Genomic DNA, 21264 nt, shown 5'->3' on the forward strand with positions numbered 1-21264 from the left:
AAAACTAATAAACCATTGGTCTATAACAAAACTACTAAAACTATTGGTCTATAATAAAACTACTAAAACCATTGGTTTATTTTAAAACTAATAAAACCATTGGTCTATAATTTACATACGTTTCCTTACACCGTACATCGTAAAATTTATTTATTATTAAATCTTTTTATATAAATCTAAAAGAAAAATTGCTGGTCACAAAACATTTGTGCCTATTTTCGGGGAGTTTTCATTAATAGAGGGGGTTGAGGAGCCGTACGATCCCAATTTTGAAAATACGATCCATATCGTAGCCAGGGCATGAAATAAGCACAGGACACTGGACATTGTCCGATAAATTTTGCATATGTCCGATAACTTTTTCAAAATCTTAGGGGGTCATTGGACATTTGTCCGATAACTTTTTCATTAAACTGGGAATGTTTTTTTATACAAAATAAAAAAATGTAAAATTATTGGACAATGTCCTATAAAATTTTTTAAATGAGGGGGGTCACTGGACAAATGTCCGATAACTTTAATTTCTTATTTCCTGCCCTGATCATAGCTCTGTACGATAACCGGGCTTTCGGAATCTGGCAACGCTGCCGCCACTTGCTTTAAACATGGACTAATTAACAACAGGGACGGTCCAGCCCGGGGAAAAAGTAAAAAGAACAAGCATCGACGCACTCTAGCGGTACTCGCGGGCATAACAGGAAATGCTTGTATAGGCTGGTGATTCAAAATAGGCGGGGGGAGTAAAATAGGGCAAGAAGCTTCCTTGGAATGCTTGGAATTTAAAATTTTAACCACGAGATTACCATGCGGTGCTAATATTTTAGTCTTTTAAATGAATCGTCGTAAAAATTTAGAATGTCGAGCTTTTTCAATCGTACAAATAGTAAAATATTCTGCTTACCGTCTGAAAGCAATTCCCAAATTTGTTACGGTAATTATTATTATTCATAAATATAAATGATTGTACCAAGGCTTAATAGTTGTTTACCTTTTTTTTGATGATGAATAATTTGAAAATTCAAATCACAACCGCTAAAACCGTTAAAAATTTGTTTCCTGTTTATGACGTTTGAATCACCAGGTTAAAAAATATTTGCCTGGCAACGCTGCTGAACGAGTTAACACTTTTATTTGGGGTCTTTATAGGGAAATGTTATAGATCTGGGCCGTCCCTGTTGTTAATTAGTCCATGCTTTAAAGCATTTGATCAAGGATCCGTGAGAAGTGCGTAGTAATTATTTGTAAAATATACAAACTGAATTATTCCTTCGTCCAAAATGATTCTATTCCTTGTTAGTATACATGTACTTTCTATGTTGTTAAGTTAATAAGTTTGTTTATTAAAGAGGAATTCCCTTCGCGTTTACTTTCCCAAAGTTTGATGACGGCAAAATATTTGGCAACTGAAACACTATCGCCATCTGTTAGGAATTGTCCTCGTTTGAAGTTTACCCATGGCTTCGGATTTGACACAGCAGATGACGCCACTAAATAAAAATAGCGCAAAATTTAAACGCTCACTTTTGTCATGCTAGCTATAATACCTAGGAATATAATAATAATCCTCCTAGATAATACTATTAATATGCCTTTAAAATTAAAATCCATGCCTGGAAATAGTTTCAGAAAGTAATAAAAATAATTAAATTTTGTTAAATTTAGCATATCACTAATGTCATATCCATTCTCAACGAACATTCACATGAAATTGATGTTGCGGAAATTGAAGTAGTAAAGATTCGAACCAGAATCAAGAGACAAAGGACACCTTCGAAAAGCCTTCAGAGTAAATCAGCTACTAAGAAAATCATTCAGCGCAAAAGTAGTTTAAAATGGTCCAATTGTAATTCCTGAGGCTTATCAACAATACCAATTTAACCCTGAAAGGTACGAGGTGAAACTGGCAGGGTCAAAACGTCCTGCTTCGCACTAATGGAAGCTCGATGGTCTAAACATCTCAAGAGTAAGAACACATTACCTTGGATTTCCTTTTATATTGCACTTCCTCCTAGTGGCATAGACAAGGTGAATATTTCGTGTCAATAACCCCCTTATGTAGAACTTTGATGGTATATTTTAACTCCCTTCTCAACCTCTCCAAAATTCTAGTAAGACCCCTTTAAGACTTTTTAAAGTTAAGTTCTGAAAGTCATTAAAATATTAATACCACAAATGAGGAGGCTCTCCTAGTCATCCCAGAGTTTATAGACAGAATAATTACTAGTTGTCCTCATACTTAACTTTTATCGTTATTTGATCCATAAATTGATACGCAGATCAATCATCTATTTGAATTCAATTGAAGTTATTTTGTTTTATGACTTTTAAAAAAAAAACTAGGCATGTATCTGCTAAATTTAAATATCGTACCGCGTTTCTTTTATTATAATATAAAATATTCTTGGGAAATTTAAAGTATTTAAAAATTAACAAAAGTATTTCCTTTTAGCAAGTTTGACATAAGAGGTTTTTTTGTGCCACAATATTTTCTTAAAACGACAAAAATGCCCTGGAAGCAATGACGTTTTAGCCAAAATGCAAAATATATCTTACATTATAATGGCTCGTTTTAACATGTAAATTAGCAAATTTAAAAGGCTAAGGTACCGTTTAAAGAGTCTACTGGCCAACTTCCTCGTAACAAGAGTCGCACACTCGCACTGCTTTCTTGTAAGAGGCAATGGTGGCAGTTTTCATACTGCATTCGTTACAGAAAATGCTACCACAACTTCGGCAGTGATGCTGATTGTAAAAAATGAAACAAACAATATTCATGTTTAAACTTGTTTTATACATAAAATTAATGAAATCCCCCTTTCTGAACAAGTTGCATTCAATGTGATATTTGAGAAATTCTTACGGTTAAGGAAAACTGTGTTCCTTTCAGTGTCCATAAGCGTTCTATCATAAAAGCTCACGATGGTTTATTTACTTCATCCAGGTTTTATGTTTATAAATGAGCTTAAGTATCATTCTCACAAACTAAACACTTATCACAATACGCTGTTAGCCTCCTTGAGTACTAAATGCAAGTTTAGGTTTTTGGTTTAGTTAAATAAGGTTTGAGAGTTTGTGTTGAGATTGGGCAACAAACGATATGGACATTGGATAAGTAGCTAATCTTAAGGGGCTGTTCACAAATTATGTAACGCAGAAAAACCACTTTTTTGACTCCCCCTCGTAACAAAGAGTAACAAATGGAAAGACCCCTCCTCTTAAATTACATAACAAATATTGACCCCCCCCTTAAATTATTATATTACGTAACAACTAATATGCTGGTAATAAAGATGTATAGACAAATTGCCATATTACAATCTGTGACGAAGTTTTCCGAACGCTTATCCCAAGTGCAGATTCTACAATATCTCTCGGACCAGCGCGTTCTATATCATTTGCAGTCTGGATTCCGTCCTCAACATTCTACTGAAACTTGTATTTTTAATCTGCTCGAGGACATTCTAGATGCTATTTCTCAAGGCTACTATGTTGGAGTAGTCTTCCTCGATATTGCGAAAGCCTTTGACTCGGTTGACCACAAGATTTTATTACATACGCTAGAGAAGCTTGGTTTCTCCCCGGAGTCTGTTTCGTGGTTTGATTCCTACTTAACTGGACGAACTCAATTTGTCACAATAGACGGCGTCTCTTCTGAATATGTCCAGTCGTCGATTGGTGTACCCCAAGGAAGTGTCTTGGGTCCGTTGTTGTTTTCCATCTACATTAACGACATTGCGAAATCGCTAAAGCACAGCACGGCCCATCTCTTTGCCGATGATGCCGCCTCTTTGTGTAGAGCTCTATCTTCTCAGGCCTTAATTGCGTCGATGGACGCTGATGTACTTAACATTGAAAAAGGTTATGAAGACATTCACTTGTCCCTCCAAAAGTCCAAATCAACGTTCATGGTTTTTGGTACCCCTAAAATGCTCACCAAATTTACAAATGTATCGGAATTGCCCTTGAGTCGCGTCTCACGAGTCGAATCTATGAAGTATCTTGGCGTATTAATCGATGAAAGACTTTCATTTGGTCCACCTCTCCAAGAAACTGAACCAACGACTGTGGTGCATTCGTACTCTTAAGCCCGCCCTTGACATTAAACTTTTAAACACAGTTTTTAAAGCCCTTGTGCAGCCTCTATTTGACTACGGGGACTTATTCTACAATGTCGCTCCAAACTATCGTTTAAAACCACTTCAGATTTTGCATAACAGAGCCGCAAAAACCGTCATTGGAGCCAAAAGTCGATCCTCGTCTACTGTCGCCCGTTCAACTATTAAGTGGCTCACCATTAAGCAACGCTACGTCTTGCACATACTCGTCTTTATGTACAAAATCTACTACAATCAAGTCCCGGAGTATGTGGCTCGACGATTTACGCGTGTTTCGTCGGTGCATAATTATAGAACTATGAACAGTGCGTCATCATTCTACTTGGAAAAATTACCTCCCGCGTTTGCCAAAGTTAGCCCAAGATGTCGTGGAATAATTCTATGGAACTCTCTTCCGTCTAAACTAATCTCCAGCAACCCCTCTCTTTCAAAGTTCAAAAATCTTATTCGTGACTTCATTTTAACATTTGATTAACTTATCTTTTATTGTTATGTCTATTGCTATTTGTATCTTAAAATTTTATGTACACTGGACCCAACTGGAAATCAGTATAGTCATACTGAGTTGGATATCCATAATAAAGCCTTATTATTATTATTATTATATTATTATTATTATAAATAAGATCAGGTACTAAATATTATTGTTTGTAATTTACATTTGAAATTACAACTGTATTTTTATGCCCATGGGTATGAAATTCTTTTAAACTTGTGTAAACCAATGAAGATGTTTTTAATAATTACGACTGTTTCTGAAAGTGATGAAAATTTTATTCTACGATAGTAAAAATAAGATGTGTTACGTAACATTTTAGTGAACCCTCCCTCCCCCCCCCCCCCACGTAACAATTCCTAATGCTTGCCAAAACCCCCCTTCCCCCTACCACGTTAAGTAATTTGTGAACAGCCCCTAAGCAGTCAAATTGAAAACGCTATAAGCTCATAACGAGCTAATGGTTAATGGAAGACAGTTCTTTAGAAAATCAACCAATGGAATTAAAGGTGCAATAAATAGGCTTAATTCTGGTAAAATAATGGTTAAATAGTAAAAACTTTGGGTGAATATCAAAACACCAACGTATATAAGATTTTTAATTTTTTTTTGGATACTTTAGACTATGCTGAACACTTCGTTGTCAAAATTATTTTGCGGAAATGAAAAATCGCTCAGACATTAACTTTTTGAAAATTAATCAAAATTAAAGTTTTCTAGCATTACTTTTCCATTTGTGGTATAGTATAATAGTAGGATACACTAAATTTTATGTATTGTGCAATATTGAGTGCGGACAAAGTATTTTCTATTTTTCTTGGTAATATGTCCTCTAGGTCATGATGACAGCCCATCGTGATTAGCAAGAATGGGGTTGGGGTAGCGCGGCGCGCCCCCAGCACGAGAGCCTAGCGAATGTGCAGTGCCAACACTTAATTTGATTATATTTTGGAATTTTTCCACTATACTTTTTTTCACTCGTCTTGCGTTCGAAGATAGGCGCTTTACCAAAATTTGCAGAGGGCACGTGGGCAGTTTAACAAAATTTTGCAGAGGAGCGTGGCCATGTAAAAAATTTAACTAACATTTAATTTACGCTAGTTTAACCATTTCCACAAATAAAAATTGGACAATGATTTACTTTTATTGCATATTTATTTCTTTTAAGCCCATCGCGTATCCTACTTTACCTACAACAATGAAGCGGACCGAATTTTGGTGAAAGGTAACGCTGGAAAACATTAATTTTGTCTAATTTTCAAAAATTAATGTCTCAGCGAATCGAACATGCATGGGTGTGTTGATATTTTTCCAAAACTTCATACCCCTACAAAAAAATCCTAAACAATACCTTTCTTATGGTGACTGTAAATTGTTTCCTACAAGCGGTACAATGAGTAACTTCCGCATCTTCAGCCCATTTTCGTTGAACTAGTTTAGTATTTTCTATTTGGAGGGACTGGTTCTCACGACCTAGCTCGTGAAGAGCCGCCAAAGTGTCATCTAATTTGCGGCGCAGGTCCCCAGTCGAACCACGAAGTTTTTCACACTCATCCTCACTTCTCAAACATCTAAGTACAATGAACCAAAGTTAAGACACAATTTTGACGTAATAAGTTCTTCGCATAATATCCACCTGTCTAATAAGGCCCTTCTTTCATCCAAGGCATTTTCCAGCTTAGCTTCTAACTCTAACTTTTGTCCTCCGAGTTCATCCACTTTAGCCTCCAGTTTTGTAGTTCTATCTTTCTCCGCAGTAAAATCCTGCCGCAAAGTTGAGAGATTCTCTTGCATGACACTAACTTGACCTTCAAGTTGCGATCGTGCATCGTCCCATTGACGTTGCAAATCTTTATGCTTTTTTCTTTGGTTTTCCTTAAATTAAAAACCAATTATGATGCATTGTTAATTGAATTGCTGTATATCAACAGACATACTTACAATTTCATCATTGAGTTTTGTAACTTGCTCTTGCATATCCTTCTCCTTTGAACCAAATTCTTCCGTTAACTTTTTACATTTTAGGATTTCCTACAATATAATGTATAACTTAATACATTGAAACACACAATACATCATGAGGATTTTACCATTTCAACTTGCTTCATATTATCTTCGAGTTCAGCCTGCAATTTCAATTTTTGATCTATCAGCAAAGCTCTTGCGTCTTCAGCTTTAGTTAAGCTTTCCGTCTCTTGCTGCAAACGAAATTCTCGATCCTTTAACTCGTCTTCCAAATTATCACACCTGAGTTCAAAGCTCTTGCACATAGTCCGGGATGAATCTAATTCATTTTCAGTGGAGCTGACTCGGTCACGGAGTTTTTCACATTCTTTCGCTACATCTGAAGCCTGAGTTTTGGTCTCTTCTAAATCCTTTGCCGTATCAATAACCCGCTAAAAATTAAATTGACTTTAATAACCACAAAAGAAAATTTTTAGCTGAAAAAATAATCTTACTGATTTAATCTCTTCAACTTCTCTGTTTAACTTTCCTTCAGACTCATGTAGCACTGTAATGGTTTTCTTGGCATTTTCCAGTTCGTCACTAACAGATTTGTTGACCTTGTCTTTCTCTACCAATTGAGCTTCCAGTTGTTTAACTTTTTCTCCAAATTCAATTTTCAAATCATTAAGTTTGTGATACTCTGCGGCATCATCTTCCATTTGTCTTTTAAGCTCTACAATTTCTTCGCTTGACTCTGTTATAAACTTTTCCCGATTAACAAGCTCATTTTCCTTCAACTCTAAGGCTTCAGTTACGGATGCTAACTCAGCTCTTAGAGCTTCAAATGATACATCTACCACTTTTTTATTTTCTAGAAAAAAAGTTATGAGTGGTTAGAAAAAGGCAGCCAAAGCTTTCGTACATTATTGGTATGTATCTTAAGTTTTGACTTTTTTAATAGGCAAAACAATCGCAACTGAATTTACAATAGGATAAATATAATAATAAGCATTGGGTTGTCAATATAAATATAAACAAAAGCCTTGGGCTGTCAATATGAATATAAACATAGGCCTTGGGCTGTCAATATGAATATAAACATAAGCCTTGGGCTGTCAATATGAATATAAACAAGCCTTGGGCTGTCAATATGAATATAAACATAAGCCTTGGGCTGTCAATATGAATATAAACATAAGCCTTGGGCTGTCAATATGAATATAAACAAGCCTTGGGCTGTCAATATGAATATAAACCTAACATTTGGGCTGTCAATATGAATATAAACATAAGCCTTGGGCTGTCAATATGAATATAAACATAAGCCTTGGGCTGTCAATATGAATATAAACATAAGCCTTGGGCTGTCAATATGAATATAAACCTAACCCTTGGGCTGTCAATATGAATATAAACCTAACCCTTGGGCTGTCAATATGAATATAAACCTAACCCTTGGGCTGTCAATATGAATATAAACATAAGCCTTGGGCTGTCAATATGTATATAAACAAGCCTTGGGCTGTCAATATGAATATAAACATAAGCCTTGGGCTGTCAATATGAATATAAACATAAGCCTTGGGCTGTCAATATGACTATAAACAAGCCTTGGGCTGTCAATATGAATATAAACATAAGCCTTGGGCTGTCAATATGAATATAAACATAAGCCTTGGGCTGTCAATATGAATATAAACAAGCCTTGGGCTGTCAATATGAATATAAACATAAGCCTTGGGCTGTCAATATGAATATAAACATAAGCCTTGGGCTGTCAATATGAATGTAAACCTAACCCTTGGGCTGTCAATATGAATATAAACCTAACCCTTGGGCTGTCAATATGAATATAAACCTAACCCTTGGGCTGTCAATATGAATATAAACATAAGCCTTGGGCTGTCAATATGAATATAAACAAGCCTTGGGCTGTCAATATGAATATAATAATAAGCATTGGGCTGTCAATATAAATATAAACAAAAGCCTTGGGCTGTCAATATGAATATAAACATAGGCCTTGGGCTGTCAATATGAATATAAACATAAGCCTTGGGCTGTCAATATGAATATAAACAAGCCTTGGGCTGTCAATATGAATATAAACATAAGCCTTGGGCTGTCAATATGAATATAAACATAAGCCTTGGGCTGTCAATATGAATATAAACATAAGCCTTGGGCTGTCAATATGAATATAAACAAGCCTTGGGCTGTCAATATGAATATAAACCTAACATTTGGGCTGTCAATATGAATATAAACATAAGCCTTGGGCTGTCAATATGAATATAAACATAAGCCTTGGGCTGTCAATATGAATATAAACATAAGCCTTGGGCTGTCAATATGAATATAAACATAAGCCTTGGGCTGTCAATATGAATGTAAACCTAACCCTTGGGCTGTCAATATGAATATAAACCTAACCCTTGGGCTGTCAATATGAATATAAACCTAACCCTTGGGCTGTCAATATGAATATAAACATAAGCCTTGGGCTGTCAATATGAATATAAACAAGCCTTGGGCTGTCAATATGAATATAAACATAAGCCTTGGGCTGTCAATATGAATATAAACATAAGCCTTGGGCTGTCAATATGAATATAAACAAGCCTTGGGCTGTCAATATGAATATAAACATAAGCCTTGGGCTGTCAATATGAATATAAACAAGCCTTGGGCTGTCAATATGAATATAAACAAGCCTTGGGCTGTCAATATGAATATAAACCTAACATTTGGGCTGTCAATATGAATATAAACATAAGCCTTGGGCTGTCAATATGAATATAAACAAGCCTTGGGCTGTCAATATGAATATAAACAAGCCTTGGGCTGTCAATATGAATATAAACAAGCCTTGGGCTGTCAATATTAATATAAACCTAACATTTGGGCTGTCAATATGAATATAAACATAAGCCTTGGGCTGTCAATATGAATATAAACAAGCCTTGGGCTGTCAATATTAATATAAACATAAGCCTTGGGCTGTCAATATGAATGTAAACCTAACCCTTGGGCTGTCAATATGAATATAACCATAAGCCTTGGGCTGTCAATATGAATATAACCATAAGCCTTGGGCTGTCAATATGAATATAAACATAAGCCTTGGGCATTCAATATGAATATAAACATAAGCCTTGGGCTGTCAATATGAATATAAACCTAACATTTGGGCTGTCAATATGAATATAAACCTAACATTTGGGCTGTCAATATGAATATAAACATAAGCCTTGGGCTGTCAATATGAATATAAACATAAGCCTTGGGCTGTCAATATGAATATAAACATAAGCCTTGGGCTGTCAATATGAATATAAACATAAGCCTTGGGCTGTCAATATGAATATAAACATAAGCCTTGGGCTGTCAATATGAATATAAACATAAGACTTGGGCTGTCAATATGAATATAAACCTAACCCTTGTGCTGTCAATATGAATATAAACCTAACCTTTGGGCTGTCAATATGAATATAAACCTAACCCTTGGGCTGTCAATATGAATATAAACCTAACCCTTGGGCTGTCAATATGAATATAAACAAGCCTTGGGCTGTCAATATTAATATAAACCTAACATTTGGGCTGTTAATATGAATATAAACATAAACCTTGGGCTGTCAATATGAATATAAACATAAGCCTTGGGCTGTCAATATGAATATAAACATAAGCCTTGGGCTGTCAATATGAATATAAACCTAACATTTGGGCTGTCAATATGAATATAAACATAAGCCTTGGGCTGTCAATATGAATATAAACATAAGCCTTGGGCTGTCAATATGAATATAAACATAAGCCTTGGGCTGTCAATATGAATATAAACATAAGCCTTGGGCTGTCAATATGAATGTAAACCTAACCCTTGGGCTGTCAATATGAATATAAACCTAACCCTTGGGCTGTCAATATGAATATAAACCTAACCCTTGGGCTGTCAATATGAATATAAACATAAGCCTTGGGCTGTCAATATGAATATAAACAAGCCTTGGGCTGTCAATATGAATATAAACATAAGCCTTGGGCTGTCAATATGAATATAAACATAAGCCTTGGGCTGTCAATATGAATATAAACAAGCCTTGGGCTGTCAATATGAATATAAACATAAGCCTTGGGCTGTCAATATGAATATAAACAAGCCTTGGGCTGTCAATATGAATAAAAACAAGCCTTGGGCTGTCAATATGAATATAAACCTAACATTTGGGCTGTCAATATGAATATAAACATAAGCCTTGGGCTGTCAATATGAATATAAACAAGCCTTGGGCTGTCAATATGAATATAAACAAGCCTTGGGCTGTCAATATGAATATAAACAAGCCTTGGGCTGTCAATATTAATATAAACCTAACATTTGGGCTGTCAATATGAATATAAACATAAGCCTTGGGCTGTCAATATGAATATAAACAAGCCTTGGGCTGTCAATATTAATATAAACATAAGCCTTGGGCTGTCAATATGAATGTAAACCTAACCCTTGGGCTGTCAATATGAATATAACCATAAGCCTTGGGCTGTCAATATGAATATAACCATAAGCCTTGGGCTGTCAATATGAATATAAACATAAGCCTTGGGCATTCAATATGAATATAAACATAAGCCTTGGGCTGTCAATATGAATATAAACCTAACATTTGGGCTGTCAATATGAATATAAACCTAACATTTGGGCTGTCAATATGAATATAAACATAAGCCTTGGGCTGTCAATATGAATATAAACATAAGCCTTGGGCTGTCAATATGAATATAAACATAAGCCTTGGGCTGTCAATATGAATATAAACATAAGCCTTGGGCTGTCAATATGAATATAAACATAAGCCTTGGGCTGTCAATATGAATATAAACATAAGACTTGGGCTGTCAATATGAATATAAACCTAACCCTTGTGCTGTCAATATGAATATAAACCTAACCTTTGGGCTGTCAATATGAATATAAACCTAACCCTTGGGCTGTCAATATGAATATAAACCTAACCCTTGGGCTGTCAATATGAATATAAACAAGCCTTGGGCTGTCAATATTAATATAAACCTAACATTTGGGCTGTTAATATGAATATAAACATAAACCTTGGGCTGTCAATATGAATATAAACATAAGCCTTGGGCTGTCAATATGAATATAAACATAAGCCTTGGGCTGTCAATATGAATATAAAAATAAGCCTTGGGCTGTCAGTATGAATATAAACATAAGCCTTGGGCTGTCAATATGAATATAAACATAAGCCTTGGGCTGTCAATATGAATATAAACATAAGCCTTGGGCTGTCAATATGAATATAAACATAAGCCTTGGGCTGATAATATGAATATAAACATAAGCCTTGGGCTGATAATATGAATGTAAACCTAACCCTTGGGCTGTCAATATGAATGTAAACCTAACCCTTGGGCTGTCAATATGAATATAAACATAACCCTTGGGCTGTCAATATGAATATAAACATAAGACTTGGGCTGTCAGTTTGAATATAAACATAAGCCTTGGGCTGTCAGTATGAATATAAACATAAGCCTTGGGCTGTCAATATGAATATAAACCTAACATTTGGGCTGTCAATATGAATATAAACATAAGCCTTGGGCTGTCAATATGAATATAAACAAGCCTTGGGCTGTCAATATGAATATAAACATAAGTCTTGGGCTGTCAATATGAATATAAACAAGCCTTGGGCTGTCAATATGAATATAAACATAAGCCTTGGGCTGTCAATATGAATATAAACATAAGCCTTGGGCTGTCAATATGAATATAAACAAGCCTTGGGCTGTCAATATGAATATAAACCTAACATTTGGGCTGTCAGTATGAAAATAAACATAAGCCTTGGGCTGTCAATATGAATATAAACATAAGCCTTGGGCTGTCAATATGAATATAAACCTAACATTTGGGCTGTCAATATGAATATAAACATAAGCCTTGGGCTGTCAATATGAATATAAACAAGCCTTGGGCTGTCAATATGAATATAAACATAAGCCTTGGGCTGTCAATATGAATATAAACAAGCCTTGGGCTGTCAATATGAATATAAACATAAGCCTTGGGCTGTCAATATGAATATAAACAAGCCTTGGGCTGTCAATATGAATATAAACCTAACATTTGGGCTGTCAATATGAATATAAACATAAGCCTTGGGCTGTCAATATGAATATAAACATAAGCCTTGGGCTGTCAATATGAATATAAACATAAGCCTTGGGCTGTCAATATGAATATAAACATAAGCCTTGGGCTGTCAATATGAATGTAAACCTAACCCTTGGGCTGTCAATATGAATATAAACCTAACCCTTGGGCTGTCAATATGAATATAAACATAAGCCTTGGGCTGTCAATATGAATATAAACAAGCCTTGGGCTGTCAATATGAATATAAACCTAACATTTGGGCTGTCAATATGAATATAAACATAAGCCTTGGGCTGTCAATATGAATATAAACAAGCCTTGGGCTGTCAATATGAATATAAACATAAGCCTTGGGCTGTCAATATGAATATAAACAAGCCTTGGGCTGTCAATATGAATATAAACCTAACATTTGGGCTGTCAATATGAATATAAACATAAGCCTTGGGCTGTCAATATGAATATAAACATAAGCCTTGGGCTGTCAATATGAATGTAAACCTAACCCTTGGGCTGTCAATATGAATATAAACCTAACCCTTGGGCTGTCAATATGAATATAAACATAAGCCTTGGGCTGTCAATATGAATATAAACAAGCCTTGGGCTGTCAATATGAATATAAACCTAACATTTGGGCTGTCAATATGAATATAAACATAAGCCTTGGGCTGTCAATATGAACATAAACAAGCCTTGGGCTGTCAATATGAATATAAACATAAGCCTTGGGCTGTCAATATGAATATAAACAAGCCTTGGGCTGTCAATATGAATATAAACCTAACATTTGGGCTGTCAATATGAATATAAACCTAACATTTGGGCTGTCAATATGAATATAAACCTAACATTTGGGCTGTCAATATGAATATAAACCTAACATTTGGGCTGTCAATATGAATATAAACATAAGCCTTGGGCTGTCAATATGAATATAAACATAAGCCTTGGGCTGTCAATATGAATATAAACAAGCCTTGGGCTATCAATATGAATATAAACATAAGCCTTGGGCTGTCAATATGAATATAAACATAAGCCTTGGGCTGTCAATATGAATATAAACAAGCCTTGGGCTGTCAATATGAATATAAACAAGCCTTGGGCTGTCAATATGAATATAAACCTAACATTTGGGCTGTCAATATGAATATAAACATAAGCCTTGGGCTGTCAATATGAATATAAACTTAATCCTGTTGGTCAATATGAATATAAACTTAACCCTGTTGGTCAATATGAATATAAGCTTAATCCTGTTGGTCAATAGGAATAAACTTAATCCTGTTGGTCAATAGGAATAAACTTAATCCTGTTGGTCAATAGGAATAAACTTAATCCTGTTGGTTAATAGGAAAAAAATTAATCCTGTTGGTCAATACGAATATAAACTTAAGCCATAGCACGTCAACATGAATTGAAACAAAAGCCATAGTATGTCAATATGAATTTGAACTTAAGCCATAGCATGTCACTATGAATATAAACTTAATCTTGGGTTGGTTTATATGTTAAAACTTAAGCTTTGGCCTGTCAAAATTAATATAAAGTTGAGCCTTGGCTTTAGAAGACCCTTAAGGGTTGGTTAAACTGAATTTGTAAATGCTAAGAAAACCAATGCGCAATTACCTTCTAATTTTTGCACCAATTCAATAGACTCCTTAAGCGATGCATCCTTTTTCTTCAGCTCTTCGTCTAATTTTGCCAATTTGGCTTCTGCAGCTGTCTTTTTGGATTTAGTTGATTCTAGCACCTTCTTTCCTTCCGATAATTGATTGAGTAGAGAGCTTTCTTTCTCCCGCATGGCAGTTAGCTGTTTTTCTGTTTCAACACTCTTGGCTTGTACTTTTTGAAGTCTTTGTCTATAATCTTGGGAAGACTTTTGTTCAGCTGAGAGTTGTTTGTTAGCTTCATCAAGGCGGGATTGAACTTCAGCCACCTTGAGAAGGTTGTCATCAATTTTTTGCTGTTCAGCCAGCAGTAGCTTCTCCATTTCAAGCCTCTCAGCAGCTTTGGAAGCTTCAATATTCGCTAATCGTTTTTCCTGAGGAAAATTATCTTTAATTAGCCTTTGCTTGCCAAAAAAAAAACCATTAAAACGTGCTTAAGCCTTGGTCTGTCAAAATATAAGATTGTAAAAGAAACTTACTTTTTTCTCAATTTCATTTTCCAATCTTCCACATTTCCCAGTTAGCTCTTTAATTTGCTCATCTGCTTGAGTTAATGCAGTTTTTGCCTTATTAACTTCCTTTTCAACATTCGAAGTTTTCTCTTTTTGCTGTTTAAGTTGGTTATTGGCATCATCCACTTTAGTCTTCATTTCCTTTTGAAATTCGATTGCTGCATCCTGAAGCTTTTTCACTTGATCTTGTAAAGTAGAATTTTCCTGCTGTAACTGAGCTATCGCTGTTTTAGCTCCATCACCAGATTCAATCTATTAAAATTATAGAAAAATCACATATGTAAGTGCAAATTAAACTTAATATGTTAAAAAAAAACCTTCTTTACTTTAGCATAAAGATCTGTTCTTTCTACTTCCAACCTTCCAAGCTGCTCTTGTAATTTAATAAAATGAGTTTCAATACTAGACATTTTTAACTGCTTCTCATTTAAAAGCTTATGGAATTCGTCAAGCTGCGAAGATTTTTCTGAGATTTCATCTTTGTACTTTTCCAGTAAAGAATTCTAGAAAAGAAGCAATTTTACGTCACTAAAGGCAGTGTCACTCACAAGGAGAGCACCTGAGGTGTTCATTGCCAATTTTGTTCAAAGTCGATAGTAATGTATACCTATATGAGACATGAAATTTACCAAAAGCAGATGTTGCACTACCCATTCAATTGGCATGTCAACCGAAAATGTTTGTGACCACTTCAAATAAAAATAAGATTTTCATTATTTTACCCCAAAAATGTTCCAATTTACCGTGATTTTAAATTTATTAAACATTTGTAGAAAATCCCATACTTTTTTAATTGGAGATTTTTTGTTTTAAGTGGTCAAAAACATTTTCGGTTGTCATGGCAAAACGAATGGGTAGTGCAACATCTCCCTTTGGGAAATTTCATACAACATATAGGTTTACATTACGCCCGACTTTGAACAAAATCGGCAATAAACACCTAGGGAACTCTCCTTGTGAGTACAGCAATGATAAAGTAAATTTATTAAAATAAAACAGAAAAAATGAATTTATTATCATGAGCATTTTATCAAGTGTGGTCTGCAACTCCCGAATGACCCTACTGGTCAGAAATATCTTTGCCCATATAATACTTGATATTTTTTGCTGTAGCTGCTTTGCAACAGTGCAGGGCAGAATACATATCACATAGCAATTTTCTTAAACTATAAGATCACGAATATCTGTCACGTATTCTTCCTTGGTTTGGACTTTTGAGGTCAATTCATGACCATTTCAACTTAACTCAAGATAGCGAAGGTTCATATTTCACTTTTATGGCAAATATATATTAAATACCTGTGGTAACATTAATAGAAGACATCGCCAAAATTACGCTCCTAGTCAGCTAAATAATGAATCTTACATTTTCTTGGCACTGATTTTCGAGCCTCTGTAATTTGGCTTTCATTTCATCGACTAGAACTTCTTTTTCTTCTAAATGCCTTTGTAAATTATCAGATTCGGAACGCAATCCGTACATTTCTTGGGAATGTTCTTGCATATTTTGCTTCGACTCCAGTTGAAGTTGAATTATCTGTTTGGAACTTTCTTCTTTCAATAACTTAAACGCATTTTTAGTTTCCTCAAGGGATGCTTCTATCGTAGCACTATGCTTTTCCAGTTTGGAAGCCTTTTCCCTCTCCGCTAAAAGTTCTTTTGCAGACGATGAATGGAACTCTTCAAACCTCTCCTCGAATGTTTCATGCATTTTCATTTTCTCATCTTTTAGTTCTTTGACTGTCTCGTTTAACTCTGATATTTGGGACCGCATCCTATTAAATAAAATAAAAAAAATATATAAATGAGTAAAACATAATCAAGAATCTAAGCTGGGTTTTCAAATATCTAACAATAGCGTAAATACGCATGTGCAAGTACTCGATTCCGATGAAAAGCTGAAAATGGGTTTAGTCTCAAATCGAGGTTTAATATTAACTTTCGAGTGCTCAAAAGTATTATTATTTTGTGTCCGAAATAGGACTTTTACTAAAAGTCACAGGCTGGGGGTTGCACAATGGACCTAAGGTCGAAGTGCGCGGCTTTCCACCCCTTTCAATAATAACATATGTAACATAATTACTAATAGTGTGCCTCTATAGATGGTAAAATAAATTCCAATGGCTTCCCAGCCTCTGAAGGGTTTTTGAATTTGGGGGTAGGAAAAAAGGGGAAACGTTTCGTGACAGCATGGCTGCCAGCCTCCCCACTTCGCGACTTTAATTGTCACTGAAGTCATTTCAATCGTTTTTCTCGTCTATTACGATTGATCTCAATTAATAATTTGTATTTTAATTTAAAGAATTCAAGTTATAGGTAAATTTACAGTTAAACAACCATTTGGTCTAGCTTTTATTCCCAAAATATAATTGTCAGTTTACTTAGATGGCGCCACGTGCTCTACGAAGAATCATGATTTAGATATTTGTTACTCGGCGACAGTTAAAAATTGGTCTCTGCGCATGCTCCAATACCAACCAATCCGGTGTTCCCTCCCTGGCTAGTGTCCAGTTTTTAAGTTTAAAATTCCACCCCCATTTATTTTACCGTCTATTTAACATCTCTGTATTCAAAATTTAAATGAGACCTTGTTTCACAGCCACCAAAGAAAATACTGACTAACGTCGCGTAAAACTGGTATTAACTTCCTTCCCTCCCCCCTAGAACTGGTTTTTTGATGATAAAACCGGCATCGACTGGGAAGTGACGTCAATTACGTCATATCCTTGCAACAAGGTCTCATTGAGAAAAAGTTCTTTCTGGCACACTTATGAGTAATTAATACTAATTATGTTACAAAAGATAATAATAATAGCTGAAAACTATTCGTGAGTTCTGAACCGTTCAACCAGTCCCCATGCGCACTATTCAGCAAAAAAATATTCTAGAACTACCCAAATGCAAACTATTCGCAGACAAGAACCTCTTGTTGAACCGTTCTAAATGGTACCTGCTCAAGAGCAAGTACTGGCCGGAACTCAAGGTTGAAATCTCTAAAATTCGTTTGCACATCGGGCTGCATACGTCAAATCGTACGAATCACAACTATTCGTACAAAAGTTCTGAACTATCCAGAACTTTTGCGTGACGTCACAGCCGAGTCCTAAGCCGTTCTCTTAACGGTTCAGAACTCACGAATAGTTTTCAGCTAATAATAATTACCAAAACACTACTCGCAATCCTTTAAAAATGGCGGGAAAAGCTACAAAAAATTTCCCTTTGGTTTCGCCTTAAGATTTCTTATTCAGTGAGGTAAAGTCTCAGTTGTTTCTGATTGGTCACTGATTTTAAATGTAGAAAACGAAACCACAAGTTACATAACGTAGGGTGCACTAGCAGTTTATTGTCAGTTGTTTGGCAGTCTATCAGTTCACTATTTTTTTGTTGTAAGCCTAATTATTAGAGTACTGGAAACCACTTTAAAAGTGAAGTTTTTCATACTAAAAGCGTGGCTCGGAACCCAAAAATACCAAAAATTTAGAGCGCAAGAATGAAATAGCGAGTTACCTATCAATTTCAGCTAAGTCAGGTGTACATAAGAGAGCATTTTGCAAATCACCTTTCTCCGCTTCTAATCTAAAGGAAAACCAAGTGAAATCATGTTAATTGAAATTAAAAATGAAATGCAAGTAAGTTTTAAAATAAAATCTCACTTTTGGCAAACTAATTGTAGCTGTTCCCTCTCTACTTCTTTGGCTAAAGTCAATTCATCCATGGCACGTTGAACATTGACTAATTCTTGACGTAGAAGCAGGGCATCCTCTGCACCAATTCTCTGCTGTACCTCCACCTGTAAACTGGCAACCTCTGCCTGTGAATCTTTATATTTTTGGCTAAGAACGAACTTCTCGGTTACAACTTCGTCTAAATTGGCTTTGATATTAGCCAAATCACTTGCCTAATGAGTACAAGTGACTGCACATTTAATATACTAAGGAAATAGAAAATTTGAAAAGCTTACCAGAGTAGCTGCCCGTTGTTCAAGCTTATCTTTCTCAAGCCTTAATCGTGACAGTTCCTCGCGGCTATCACTCAAATGCTCTTTCAATAACACCACTTCATTTAAGGCCAGTGATTTACTTTCTTCCAACACTTTAATCTGATTTTGGTAAAACATGTCAGCTTCAGTGCGAGAATTGGCGTTTCCTTTGCTAAACTCTACGCTGGTGTGTAATCTTTCAATTTCCTTCTTCAACTCATGGGTGTACCATCGTTCCTCTTTCAAAGAAGTGTGCAAATCATCTAATTCTTGTCGCAGAGTTGAATTAGACAACAACTCAGCTTCTTCGATATCAGACTTATCGTTGATCTTGGGAGGCATATGGTGTCTTGCAAAATGGGCCTCCAACTCTCTTGCGGTGGCTAATTTCATCTTACAGGCAGAACAAACATGAGTTTCACCTGAGCCGCTAGTCGTGTGACTAGTTTCATAATGATCTTGTAAAGTTTCCGCACTTGGGAAGCCAATCATACAAGCTGGACATAGAAAGCCCTTAAATATGATAATTATTTAGGAATCAGGTAATTTATTTTAATAATAGAACACTGGCAAATACTTCAGCAGCTTCTGGTGTTTGAAATTCATCAGGACTGCCCAAATCTTCACTACCTGAGCCTGCAGAGCGATTAGGGCTTGCCTACAAAGACCATAGTTTCAACCAAGTCGAAATTGGGAAACAAGACATGATAAAACAAACTAAAAATTACTTTTCCAGTGTCAGCAATCTTGTTGAGGAATCGATTAAACATCGTTGATTAATTATGTCTACTACTACTACTACTACTTTGATGAACAGATAATCATTTAATGATGAAAAACAAGAATTCCTTATTTCACGAAGCAAAGGCTTAACGAACAACTACAATACAAGTAGTAGTTTCTAAGTAAACTCATTCTATGAAAAGTATCCATTTAAATACATCTACATCAATATAAAACCAATTTAAAACAAACTAGACGATTTAGAATAAGTTTAAACAATTTCTTTGAAATATTTACAAAAGTTTCCGGCAATACACATTTTTTAGGGCGAAGCGGCCAGCGTTGCCAGGTCTTGCAAATCAAATTAGAGTACCAATCCAGAAAAATATCGATTTCAGAAACAATTGATAATATTCTGCAAAATTTGGCGGTAAATACGATTTTTTTAGAACATAAGTGATAAAATTGAGCTAAGTTATTTTAATGAGCAGTAAAAATTTAAAATTATGCTTAAATTTACAATTAATCCCAAAATTGACGGCTTTCAAAATTCATTTTGCGCTTGAAAAAACCTCTACATGTTATGGTCAAAAAAGCATGCAAAGAAGGCTGTGTGCCCAAGACATGTTTCTGTAGTGTCGCGCGCTAAAACGTCATTTCAAAATCCGTCAACTTGAGAGGGCTGGTGTTCAAGGACCAATTTTGTTCTGGTTTCGTGCAGTGGCGGCTTAAGAAGACTGGGTCCCCGGGGCGGCGGCAGTGTTTTGTGACACCCCCCAGGACCGTGCAGAAGTTTTCACGGGTCCGTCTTCTTCAAGTTTGATCGTTCTGATTGGCACCCCCTGCTGCCCTGGTACCCGGGACGGACCGCCCCCCCGCCCCCCCTTAGGCCGCCACTGGTTTCGTTACTTTTTGAGCAATCGCTTCCAACGTCATAGATAATATTTGAAAATATGCCAATAATAAGGAGATCGTGTGTAAAATATTTTAATCATATTTATATTAAATTCCATTGGCTGCTTGTGGTTTTAGTTTCGGAAAATCACGATAAGTAGCACCAAGCATATATTTATTTTAACATAAAGATAATGACTATGTTGAGACAATTATTAGTGTCATCATATGTAACATAATTACTCAATAAGTATGCCACTGTACCTTTATTCAATTAAAAAATCTTCACTAACGGTACCAGTAAAAAGGTGGACTACGTTAGATTTTTTGCGTCGGAATTTTAGTCAGCCCAATGTAGCTTTATTGAAATTTATAAACTCGCTCGGTTTGTGCGGATGAAGTTAAATAATGAGTAGTTTAGAAAAAGAAAACTTAGGGAAAATGACTAATACGGTTCGGTTCAGAGATAACTTTCCGGAAATGGAACAAGTCGTCGAAGTGGGATATTCCACCAGCGTTTTTAAAACCCATACCAAGCCTAGAAGAGTTAGGCCTAGGGTCAAAAGAATCTGCAAAGACTTTGTAGATGCCCCAGAAAAGCTGAATTTCAACTATTTTTTCAATAAACCTACTTTTTTATTTGACAATGCAAATTTATTTTAGAACCTGAGTCTCCGAAAACTTTATTTATTGCATTAACAGCACTTGACAGTATATTGTAGTTCATTTAAG

At 35.5% G+C, this 21264-nt stretch overlaps 1 protein-coding gene across 2 annotated transcripts in view; it reads right to left on the reverse strand.

Annotated features, from left to right (window-relative positions):
* The window catches only part of LOC149962154 (uncharacterized), a 31282-nt gene extending 11230 nt beyond the window's left edge, over positions 1-20052 (reverse strand). Inside the window, exons 1-16 of one of the 2 annotated variants that reach the window (XM_090178864.1) lie at positions 19936-20052; positions 19644-19858; positions 19493-19573; positions 18898-19428; positions 18590-18834; positions 18444-18512; positions 16303-16711; positions 15263-15439; positions 14904-15188; positions 14384-14798; positions 7071-7429; positions 6702-7007; positions 6553-6642; positions 6248-6486; positions 5963-6182; positions 2359-2742 (exon numbers count right to left, since the gene is read on the reverse strand). In XM_090178864.1, coding sequence (XP_090034990.1) covers positions 2620-2742; positions 5963-6182; positions 6248-6486; positions 6553-6642; positions 6702-7007; positions 7071-7429; positions 14384-14798; positions 14904-15188; positions 15263-15439; positions 16303-16711; positions 18444-18512; positions 18590-18834; positions 18898-19428; positions 19493-19573; positions 19644-19685 — 3591 coding nt within the window. In that variant the 5' untranslated portion in view covers positions 19686-19858; positions 19936-20052 and the 3' untranslated portion in view covers positions 2359-2619. Of the gene's footprint in view, positions 1-2358; positions 2743-5936; positions 6183-6247; positions 6487-6552; positions 6643-6701; positions 7008-7070; positions 7430-14383; positions 14799-14903; positions 15189-15262; positions 15440-16302; positions 16712-18443; positions 18513-18589; positions 18835-18897; positions 19429-19492; positions 19574-19643; positions 19859-19935 lie in introns of those variants that run through there. The other variant, XM_090178875.1, reaches the window with a different exon arrangement.
* Positions 20053-21264: the final 1212 nt, after the last annotated feature.

This window comes from Leiobunum rupestre, chromosome 1 (assembly GCF_980474605.1).
Source record: "Leiobunum rupestre chromosome 1, qqLeiRupe1.1.hap1, whole genome shotgun sequence".
Taxonomy (NCBI): Eukaryota; Metazoa; Arthropoda; class Arachnida; order Opiliones; family Sclerosomatidae; genus Leiobunum; species Leiobunum rupestre.